General features: G+C 50.0%; 2 protein-coding genes across 4 annotated transcripts in view; one reads left to right on the forward strand and one right to left on the reverse strand.

Moving 5' to 3' along the window:
* The window catches only part of LOC107305735 (myogenesis-regulating glycosidase-like), a 25,369-nt gene that overhangs the window by 12,751 nt on the left and 1,325 nt on the right, over window positions 1–11,293 (forward strand). The window contains exon 2 of one of the 3 annotated variants that reach the window (XM_015848246.2): window positions 1,604–3,910. In XM_015848246.2, the coding sequence (XP_015703732.1) occupies window positions 1,646–3,742 (2,097 nt within the window). In that variant the 5' untranslated portion in view covers window positions 1,604–1,645 and the 3' untranslated portion in view covers window positions 3,743–3,910. Of the gene's footprint in view, window positions 1–1,603; window positions 3,911–11,293 lie in introns of those variants that run through there. The other 2 variants (XM_015848245.2, XM_032441222.1) reach the window with 2 other exon arrangements.
* Window positions 7,144–11,293, reverse strand: part of LOC107305817 (myogenesis-regulating glycosidase-like) — an 18,659-nt gene continuing 14,509 nt past the window's right edge. Inside the window, exon 3 of the mRNA XM_015848419.2 lies at window positions 7,144–10,753. Within this exon, the coding sequence (XP_015703905.2) occupies window positions 10,406–10,753 (348 nt within the window). The 3' untranslated portion in view covers window positions 7,144–10,405. The remainder of the gene's footprint in view (window positions 10,754–11,293) is intronic.

An 11,293-nucleotide genomic window follows, 5' to 3' on the forward strand; every position in this document is an offset into this window, starting at 1 on the left:
GAGAGGAGAGGAGAGGAGAGGAGAGGAGAGGAGAGGAGGGTCAGGCAAGGGAAGGAAACGGAAGGGAAGGAAAAAGAAAAGGAAAGGAAAAAGAAAAAAGGAGGAACTCCTGAAATCCCTATTCCCCTTTATTTGTCTATGAAAAGCAGTGGTGTTCATCTTAGAGAAATCCCAGCTAGCAGGCAGGTTGGGAGGGCAAAAAGAGGAAGGAAGGAGAAAGAAGAAAACTCAAGGGCGGCAACTCAGGGCTGAGTACACAAAAACATCTTCAAAGCGAATAGCTTGTTTTTCAAACACACCATGGTTTCGCTGGAAACAACCCGAGCTGAGCTGGGAGTGGGGCCAATCCCGGGGCTGCTGCCAGCCCTGAACCCTGGCAGTGCACCCTGAGTGTGCGTGTAACTCAACCTGCACCCAAATTGCCCTTGTCCCACACTGGGACCAGGCTGTCACCTCCCTGGGGCACTATGACCTTTCTTCTTATTATTCCCTGCAGTCTCTTCCCCAAAGGAAGGGTTCCAGAACAGTGATATTTGCCCTTGATCCTTTTGTCCGTTCTGGCTCTTTTTCAGGGCCAAGCATTGCTCACCCCGACAGCTTGCTGTAAAAATATCCCAGTGTCTCCTTTTGGTGACAGCGAGGCTGCTGTGATCGATACCAAACACAGTGACCTCTGGTATTTCTAGTGGTTCCTTGGGCAGCTAGTCATCTCCATATACTTAGGTACTGATGTCACAGTGGTGTGGTTAAGTATTCCCGACATATATTGCTGGGGAAAGCTGTGCCAAGCAAGATGGATTTCTTTCTTCTTCCCCTCCATATGCACTGCTCCTGCACATTTGGGGTCCTGAGGATGCGTCACACTGCACAAATCCCAAGACTTGTGTAGTCTGCTCCATCTTCTGCCTATTTTTGCTGCCACTGGATGCTTTTTCAGATGCTGAGACCGTAGCAGCTCTTCATACAGTGGAGCTGTGTATGACATTATTGTGCACTTCTCAACAAACTAAGGTTTTTGGCTTTGCCATAGTCTTGGTCCGGCAACAATTCCAGTCTAGCACCCTAATCCCAAACTCTGTGCCGACACTCTGGCTTGGTGTAAGATATGTGCCCTGGGAGTTACAGGACTTTAATTAGGACAAGAAATGGTGGATTGGATGAAGGTAAATATCCTTCTTTTCCCCAGCTGGAGCAAGATGGGAAAACCTGGCAGAGCAAACATTTCATATAAAAACACCAGAATTCCATTCAAACTGTGCTGCCCAGCCCCAGTCCCCAGGTACCAGCCGTTCTTCCCAGCCCTGTTCCCTGGGCTCTAATAGGATGCAATGTGGTGGTAGCCAAGGGATGGTCATGGGAATCCTGGCATCTCCCTGCTCTAAAAAAGCAGCCTGCAAGTGGGCTACCACAGCACAGAGCAAAGCAAGTGAGAGCCACAGGGCTGGAGATCCACAAGGATCGAGTGCTGTTAGAAAGAGTTAGTTGCTTTTTTTTCATTGTTTATTATTCTCTGTTTTGTAAACTAACACAGCAGATGTGAGAGAAGTTGGAAAAGGAAACTGAGACCACTTTCACAGAGTACTGTGTCTCTTTCTTTCAACAGGAAGAAAACAAATTAAGCAGCAAGGTTCCTAACCAAGGGGAGATGGAAAGTCAGATTACTCACCGCAAAGAAAAACATGGAAACACGCATAAAAGAGAGGAAAAAGAAATCCATTGGACCAGAGGTCTCACACTGGTGAAGCAGAAGCCATCCAAGGAGCTGAGGCCCATGCTGGGGGCTGTCACACTGGGCCTCATCCTGTTCATCACTGCGGTGGTGGCCTGGTGCTACTACACGGTGTCCCTGCGGAAGGCGGAGCAGCTCAAGACAGAGCTGATGGACCTGCGGGCGGATGGCTTCGTCATCAGGAACCAGCACGGGGAGGTGGTGTTCCGCCTGGCGTTCCGCTCGGGGAGCCTGGACCTGGAGTCATGCTCCAAGGAGGGCGAGATCCTGAGCTGCACGCGGTCGCACCGGGGGCCGCTCAACTTCTTCATCCAGACGGTGAAGCCCAAGGACACAGTGATGTGCTACCGCGTGCGCTGGGAGGAGCTGGCGGCCGGCCCTGCGGTGGAGCACACCATGTTCTGGGAGGACGCCCACTGGTACGGGGGCTCGGAGATGAGCACCCAGCACTGGCCCATCCGCCTGGCGGGCTACCAGGAGCCCGTGCCCTACGTCACCAGCGATGTCTACTCTTTCCGTGACAGCTTTGGGGGCATCCTGGAGCGCTACTGGCTCTCCTCCAAGGCGGCGGCCATCAAGATCAATGACTCAGTGCCCTTCCACCTGGGCTTCAACGCCACCGAGCGCTCCCTCTTCTTCCAGGCCCGCTACAAGGACTCTCCCTACAAGCCCCCGCCGGGGCAGCAGCCCTTCCCCGAGCTGAGCTACCGGGTGTGCGTGGGCTCTGACGTCACCTCCATCCACAAGTACATGGTGCGCAGGTACTTCAACAAGCCCTCCAAGATCCCTGCTGAAAATGTCTTCTGCTACCCCATCTGGTCCACGTGGGCCCTCTACAAAAAAGATATCAATCAGGATAAAGTTCTACATTTTGCAAGAAACCTTAAGAAATACCATTTCAACTGCAGCCACATTGAGATTGATGACATGTACACACAGGCGTACGGGGACTTTGACTTTGACACTGTCAAGTTCCCCAATGTAACTGAGATGTTTGCAAAACTAAGGGAAGATGGGTTTAAAGTCACTCTGTGGATTCATCCCTTCATACATGTGGATTCCTCCAATTTTGGTGTGGGTATTGAGCGTCAGCTCTTCATCAAGGAGCCCTCAGGGCGGCTGCCTGCCATGGTGGAGTGGTGGAATGGCATTGGGGCCATCCTGGACTTTACCAACCCAGCAGCCCGGGACTGGTTCCAGAGTCACCTGCGCCAGCTCCGTCACAAGTACGGCATCTCCTCCTTCAAATTTGATGCAGGTGAGACCAGCTACCTGCCCAAGCAGTTCAGCACTTTCCGGCCTCTCTCTGACCCCAGCATCTGGTCCCGGCGTTACACCGAGATGGCCATCCCCTTCTACGAGCTGGCCGAGGTACGGGTGGGCTACCAGTCACAGAACATCTCCTGCTTCTTCCGCATCATTGACCGTGACTCTGTGTGGGGCTATGAGCTTGGCCTCAAGTCCCTAATCCCCACAGTTCTCACCATCAGCATGCTGGGCTATCCATTTGTATTGCCAGACATGATTGGAGGAAACTTCCTCCCCAATAAGACGGACGGAGCCGTTGAGATCCCGGACCGGGAGCTGTACATCCGGTGGTTGGAGCTGTCGGCCTTCATGCCCTCCATGCAGTTCTCCATCCCACCATGGCTCTATGACAAGGAGGTGGTGGAGATTGCACAGAAGTTCACAGAGCTCCATGAGTCGCTGGTGGCCCCGCTGCTGCTGGAGCTGGCCAGGGAGGTGACCGATACGGGAGACCCCATCATCCGGCCCATCTGGTGGATCTCACCCCACGACGAGGCCACGCACCGCATCGACTCGCAGTTCCTCATTGGGGACACCCTCATGGTGGCTCCCGTGCTGGAGATGGGCAAGCAGGAGCGTGACATCTACCTGCCGGTGGGCAAATGGCACAGCTACAAGGGGGAGCTCTTTGAGAAGACGCCGGTGCTGCTCACCGACTACCCTGTCGACCTGGATGAGGTCGCCTATTTCCTCTGGGTTTCCTAACGGGTTCCTCCATCTGCTGTGTTACTGTTCTATGGATTAATTAACACTTAATTTGAACTACCATAGAGTTTCAAGTTTTTTGATTATCATGAATGTAAGAAAAAATACTGTGAACTCTCTTAATGTTGCAGTTGCTGTAGAGTAACTTAATGCAATATATTGAATGTATGTCTTGATTCTTTCTGACACCTACAATTGGGGATTGAGATTTTCTTTCTATTTTCCTGTCAACAAGGCCGTGTAAGTTTGTATTTTCCAAAAGAATTATATGGACTCCATTGGTATGCATTTGTACCGCACCTGATCCCTTGAGATGTTTATAACCCCCCTTTGCTTAGTGGAGAAGGCAGTTGAAACCAAGAACTTTCTTAAAAAGAACAAAATAATAATAATTAAAAAATCCATGATTATCCCAAAGGGGGTTGCTCCAAATTCTCAGCCTGTAAATCAGATGGGTGCTGAAGCAGGGTGAGTTTCCATTTCCCATGGACTGTGTTATCCAAGAAAGCAGAAAGAAGGTTTAGCACTTCTTAATACTGTGGCAATCATCTCCTCCTTTTAATGAAACAAATTACTGAGAAACATATCTCTGTTGTGTATTCAGACAAGCCCACAAACATTTGATGAAATCTCAATAGCAATCAAGACTAAAAAGTAGCAGCAAGTCACGCATGGTTGAAGACCATTAAGGGGATCTGTTTGTTTTTTGTGGTCTGGTTTAGACCCAACAGGTGCAGTCCAACCTCCATGAAGATTCCAGGAAAACACTTGGCAATTGTCCTCTTGAGAGAGCTTGGATAAGTAACAAACCAGCCCAATGCCCTCTTGCCTCAGTTTTCCCTGGAAGCTGTCCTCCCATGACACCAGCAGAGTAGATCCCGATGAACTGTCATCCCACAGACACGACTTTCCCTGTATGAAGGCATCTGGACAGCACTCGTGGGCTTGGGGAAATTGGGCTACCTCCGCTCTTAGTCCATTCTTCCTTACTTCTAAGCTAAGAGAAGTTTAAAGGTGACATGACTGAGAAGTTTAGCAGAGTCCTGCGGTCTCTGGGCTGAGGTGTTTCTTTCCAAAGCAAAAGGCTATTTCCTTTCCCAGAAGATAAGCTCTTTCTTTAGTGATTTGCTTTGGAGCCGGTTGATGTTATGAGCTAATGGGGGACTTAAGAGCATCACAGTCGCTCAGGAGCTTTTTTGATGCCCAGGCTCCATGGCCTCACCAGTGGGTCTGTCATGCTGCAGGATCAGGAACCAACACTCAGATTCATCTTGATGTGTGGGATCACTGGCTTCTTCTTATGAGCTCTGGGGACAGAAGAGCCTTAGTGAGACCCTGGCTGGGGCCTCAGTGAGCCCTGGCTGTTGATTCAGTAGGAAAAAAGTTGACGTTCTCTGTGGTGCTCACCCAAACCTTGCTGGTGCCCGTGGTGGGGAGCTGGGTTCCAGCCTCCTCATGCAGCATCCCTGCCCCATATCTGTGTGTCTGGTGTACAGTCATGGGTCTGCTGCTGTCCTGAATCATAGGCTGGGGAAAAAAAGCTTCTTCAACTATTCTGCAACTCCTGGGGATGATACAGGCTGCTCTATCCTAAGCAGATCTTCCTGTGGAAGAGTTCAAGCCTGTTAGGCTGCAGAAATCCCTCTCCAAATCCCCATCCCTGTATGCTCTCCTCCTGTGTCTGTCCTTGTTGGGATGTGCACTGCTGGAGGAACATCTGGTTTTTCTCATGAAGCCTGAGTCTCTGTTGTTTTTTAGCACTCCCAGCTCTGAGCAAGTACTGTGTTTGCTGCAGGGACTGGTGACATGGGAACATCACTTACCCCAGGCTGCCTTTATGCTTTTATTTTTGGAGGGGATGTTTATTATCCTTGATGTTAGATGATTGCTGAGCTACAAATCATCCATCCCCAGTAGCAAAAAAAATTAAAAAAAACCAAACAGTCCCTGTCTTTTTCTGCTTGGTTGGATTTAACGTGGCTCAGCCCAGCTTGATGGCTTTCCTGGACTCCAGGACTAGCTGTTATGGAGGAGGCCATTTTTTCCCTAAGGCTGTCAGACTGGCTGCACACCCAGAGGGAATCTGTTGCTGTCAGCTTGTCCTTTCACCACAGCTCTCCATAGACCCGCGATGTTTTTTGTCTATTTTTTAATTCCCTTTTTTTCTGTTTTTCTTCCTTTTACAAAAAAACTGATCTTGTAAAGGGCTGGACCCATAGGCAACATTGCAGCCTGGTTTGAAACGCACTGGGCTTTTGCCAAGGCCTCAGTGGGATTTGGAGTTGGCCATTAACACTCCTCCTCATTCCCTGCACAGCTCTCAGTGTATTTTTGAGTGCTGCCTGGCGTGTAGTTTGGCATCATCCCATGATCAGCAGGGTCCAACTCACACTAAGCTGGGACCCTGAGCAGTGCTCAGTCCCTGCAGCTGGGGAGCCTCACTCACCTTTAGTGGACATGGCTCCAGGTTTTGGGAAGTTGCAAAATAACCCAACAAAAACCCCACCCAAACCCCCCAGATGCCAGGAAGGACTCCTGCATTACTGGGAATCTGCTGGAAGCTGGATTCAGCCTGTCACAGAGCTCCAGCTTCACTCCCCATAGGTGAGCATCAGTCTGGTGCATGGATACTGTGTACACCCAAGGGAGAAGGCAAAGGAAAAGCACTGAGAACAGTATTTTTATTGCAAAAGCCCCCCTCATTTGAGCCATATGTGTTGTCTGTTGCTTGTGATGTCTGGGTGGCACAAAGCAGGCTCTGGCTCATACAGTAAGGCGTTGGGAGAGGAGGAAAAACATTATTTGGGGTTAAGGGCTGGCGTGATGCAAAGCAGGCTCTTAATGACTTTCACAGGTCTGTTTCTGGTGCTCACACAGCCACAAACATCCACTCTGGCCCCTCTGCCCTGATAGAGTGGTGTGGGAAGGGGACCTGGGGACAGCAGGGACAGACAGAGAGACCTCCTGGGGCACATGCTGGAAGCAGTAAGCAGCCTCCTCTTCTACATCACCTGCACACAGACCACAGGTCTTCTGTATCATCATGGACCAGCAACACCCCAGGCTCCTCCCCTGACGCTTGCACTAGAGGACACCTTTTGAAGGCAATCAATCAGCAGGAATAAGGACACCATTCTGGTGTGATGCAGCAACAGGACCCAGGGCAGGTGGTTCATGATCCATCCCAGCCTGTGCTGAGGGAGAGGGCACTTTCAGCCCCATCTAAGCAGAATGCTGTCAGCTTATCGCTTCTAAACATCCATCAAAGCTTCAAAACACAAGCAGTGAATATATTAAATAAACCCACAGCCTCAACTCTAATTACAATGAAGCCTGGGGTGAAAAAAAGCCCCAGATCTACCACCGCTCCCACCCACTTGGAATGGACAGACAAGTTAAACTTTGTTTTGTTTTCCAAAGTTTTTTATCAATCAAGGCAATTCAAGTTACAGCTCTGTTTTCATAACAATTAGAATTAGAAAAGTGGTTAAAAATGATCCCACCAGCACTGCAGTCCAACTCAGGAAAGCGTGTGAAATCCAACCACTCACTAAAGCTGACACACAACAAAACAAGCTTCAAAACCCAATCCCATGGGCATCACGCTGATCTGCTGCTCATCACCACCTGCTAGTGCTGACTGAACCAATCCCCAACACCTGTTTTGAGGCTTTTCCTTGGCTGAGTTAACCTGGTTTTGGACAGTGACCCAGTGTGTAACCCAGAGAAACCTCCCTGGGTATCGGTTCCCAAAGTGTCCGTGCACAGAGAGCTTGTGATCTGCAAAGTCTTATGGATGCTCAACCTGCACTGCAGCATAGTGTTAGAAACAGTGGTTTTGGTAAAAAGTTTGATGGAGAGAGCATCCCGGAGCTTATGAGATAGCTTGAGGGAGCATTGCTGAGCCTGTCCCCAAAATGGCTTGGTGCCATGGACCCAGAGAGTGACAGTCAGATGAGTCCTTGCTCCTAGGTTTCATCCCTGCCCTCCTCCCAGCTTCCCCCTCCTCCTAGCTGGAGCACTGAATGGCCATGACCATTTCTGCCCTAACCATATTTAGAAAAATAAGGTTACTCTGTAATCTTACTCATTTACAACTAGTTAATAAACACCTTTGACAACAGAACTCTTTCTTTCGAAGGACAGTGTGTCTAATGGAGATTTTTCCTCCTGACAGAGCCCCGTTGAATTTTGCTGCTTCCCTGGCACAAAGCTGCGAGGGTGCAGCCACACACAGGACTTCAAGATCCCACACCTCACAGGAATGACCCAGTCTGCCACCACTACCTGTGCAGTCCAGCTGCAGCACCAGCTTCTGCCTCCTTTGGCAGCTGGCACCTGACTCCCCTGAGCTGAGGGATGGAAGCAGAAGACACAAGCTCTTTCCATCTACTCTCACACAAAGTATGATGGATTTTACTGACTTCTAAGAGGGGATCAAGGCACTCACACAGTTTCTGCCATCATTTTCACAGCAAAGGGATTCTACTAGGAAGGCACACACTTGTCAGAGTGTGTTTGTAGCGTGGAAAACCAGTGCTACTTGTACTGGGGACAGAGAGCAAACCTGAGCCCTCCACAGCTAAAAGCCACAAGAAACAGGCTTAGGGACTGAGCCTGGGACTTGTCTGTGCTCCTGCTGGACTTCAGAACTCCTTTAAGTCTTATTTTGAGGCCAAAACACCAAATTACACAGAGCGGATCCAGTCAGACATCAGGTTGGTTCCAAAGAGGCACAGATTCACAAAATGGCTGAGGTTGGAAGGGACCTCTGGAGCCCTTCAAGCAGGGGTCACCTGGAGCAGGTTGCCCAGGACCATGTGCAGGCAGCTTCTGAAGATCTCCAAGGACAGCATCCTTCACACCAAACATTCTCTCTTCCTTCCTAACTACAAAAACACTTTTGATATTTCCCCAAATGCCTGAGTTTCCACTTGAGGACACTATCACAACCCATAGGTGCATCTCCTTTTCTTCCTCCTGCAAACCCAGAGGCAGTTGGCCATTGAGAAATACCATCACTGGTATCCAGCTCTACCCAAAAAGCTGCTCCATCTCCCTGGGTGGTGGACTCATGCCTGGATGCAATCCCGTAAGAAGACCTGCAGCTGCTGTGCTTTCCTTGTCCCTTTCCCTCCCAGACAATGTGGCTCAGTTCTGATCAGGCATATTAAAAATGAATGGGCTGAGAGATGCCAGTAGTCAGGGCACAGCAGGGAAAGTCCTGCCTCAGGGAGCAAGACCGTCAGACTGCAGACCTGCTTGTGGTTGCTTACAGTGGAGACTGCCTGTATCTCTATATGCACATATCCCTAAAGAAAACCAAACGGGAAAGCTGGGAAAGCATCCTGAAAAAAGAGGAAGCAGAAATGCTGAGAAAATCCCAAGTAGACAACAGGGGGAACCTGAGCCAAAGTCTTGCCCATCCTAGTGCTGGGGACTGTGGGCACAGGAAGACGTCACCCCATGTCCCATCCAGAAACCTCCAACAACAAGCCCAAAAGCTGATTAAGTCACCTCCATCTTCATGAGAGAGAGAAGGGCTGCTTCAGAAAAGCTCTACAGAGCATAATCATTTCTCAAACTCTAGCCCGAGACGGAGATGGATATTAGCTTAATTTCATGCTACATGAGAACATTTCCTTGTGTGCAGTGAAAACACCCACTGGCACAAAACCATCAATGCAAAAGCTGGTGCTTTTCACCCACCAGCAAGCTGGCTAGCAGCAAACATTACATCCATGACTCGTGCCGCGTGCAAGAACCTGCTGTTCCCAGGGAAGCGGCACACAGACCCTCAGAGATCAGCTTTGCTTCAGGCAGTCCTGCCAGCAACGAACCTGAAAGCCAATCTGTCCTTAAAAAAGATAAAAAGAATACCTGTTACTGTCCTGTAACAAAGCAGGACCATGATGCGTTAAGATTGATTGGGCACACTGGTATGAACAGTGCTGCTACAGAAAGGCAGTGTTGACACCTGAAGTGAAACACACAGGAAGAGCCTTGCAGCAGCATCAGATGGGTGAGGAGGTGGGATGCAAGCAATATGTCGTCTGTTCAACTGAAATAACTGCATGTCATGTGAGTAACCTGGCCTGCCTGGTACCTGAGAAAATGGGCAGGTGTTAGTCCACTGCCATGCTATGGGGAGGGAAATAAATCTGTATATATATCTCTATATAATCTAGTCTCTTTGCTGCTCTTAAAAAGTCTTTTTATATATACTTGCCATATTAGAAAACTTAAGGCAGGCTGTGCTGTAGCAACCCTCCCACATCATACACCCCCAAGCCAATGCTGGGTGCTCCCGTAGGACAAGAAATGCTCCCACAAGGCACTAACAAACCTCACCTCTTAAAATCCTATGGAATAAAAAAGGTATTAGGTTTGACTGCATGACAACTCCGTCTTCACATATAAAGAGACAATTCTGCCTACTACAACCCAACTGCAGCCTCCCACCAGCCTCAAATAAAATAAAAAAAACACCCAACAAATAGACCATCTTCCTCCAAAAACAATAAAAAATCCCCAAGGAGAACGAAGTCTATTTAATATGCTTCTGCAATCCAAGTCCAGGATGAAATGTGCAATTAGAACTATTATTTGTTAAAAAACTTGTAGCGTAAGGCATGGTTTTCCCAAAGCAGATGGAGGAGTCCGTTAGGAAACCCAGAGGAAATAGGCGACTTCATCCAGGTCGACAGGGTAGTCGGTGAGCAGCACTGGTGTCTTCTCAAAGAGCTCCCCCTTGTAGCTGCGCCATTTGCCCGCTGGCAGGTAGACATCACGCTCCTGCTTGCCCATCTCCAGCACGGGAGCCACCATAAGGGTGTCCCCAATGAGGAACTGCGAGTCGATGCGGTGTGTGGCCTCGTCGCGGGGCGAGATCCACCAGATGGGCCGGATGATGGGGTCTCCCGTATCGGTCACCTCCCCGGCCAGCTCCAGCAGCAGCGGGGCCACCAGCGACTCGTGGAGCTCTGTGAACTTCTGTGCGATCTCCACCACCTCCTTGTCATAGAGCCACGGTGGGATGGCAAATTGCATGGAAGGCATGAAGGCCGACAGCTCCAGCCAACGGATGTACAGCTCCCGGTCCGGGATCTCAACGGCTCCATCTGTCTTATTGGGGAGGAAGTTTCCTCCAATCATGTCAGCAGAAATAAAGGGGTAGCCCAGCATGCTGATGGTGAGGACTGTGGGGATGAGGGACTTGAGGCCAAGCTCATAGCCCCACACAGAGTCACGGTCAATGATGCGGAAGAAGCAGGAGATGTTCTGTGACTGGTAGCCCACCCGTACCTCGGCCAGCTCGTAGAAGGGGATGGCCATCTCGGTGTAACGCCGGGACCAGATGCTGGGGTCGGAGAGAGGCCGGAAAGTGCTGAACTGCTTGGGCAGGTAGCTGGTCTCACCTGCGTCGAATTTGAAGGAGGAGATGCCGTACTTGTGACGGAGCTGGCGCAGGTGACTCTGGAACCAGTCCCGGGCTGCTGGGTTGGTAAAGTCCAGGATGGCCCCAATGCCATTCCACCACTCCACCATGGC

Source organism: Coturnix japonica, chromosome Z (genome assembly GCF_001577835.2).
Source record: "Coturnix japonica isolate 7356 chromosome Z, Coturnix japonica 2.1, whole genome shotgun sequence".
In the NCBI taxonomy this organism is placed as follows: domain Eukaryota; kingdom Metazoa; phylum Chordata; class Aves; order Galliformes; family Phasianidae; genus Coturnix; species Coturnix japonica.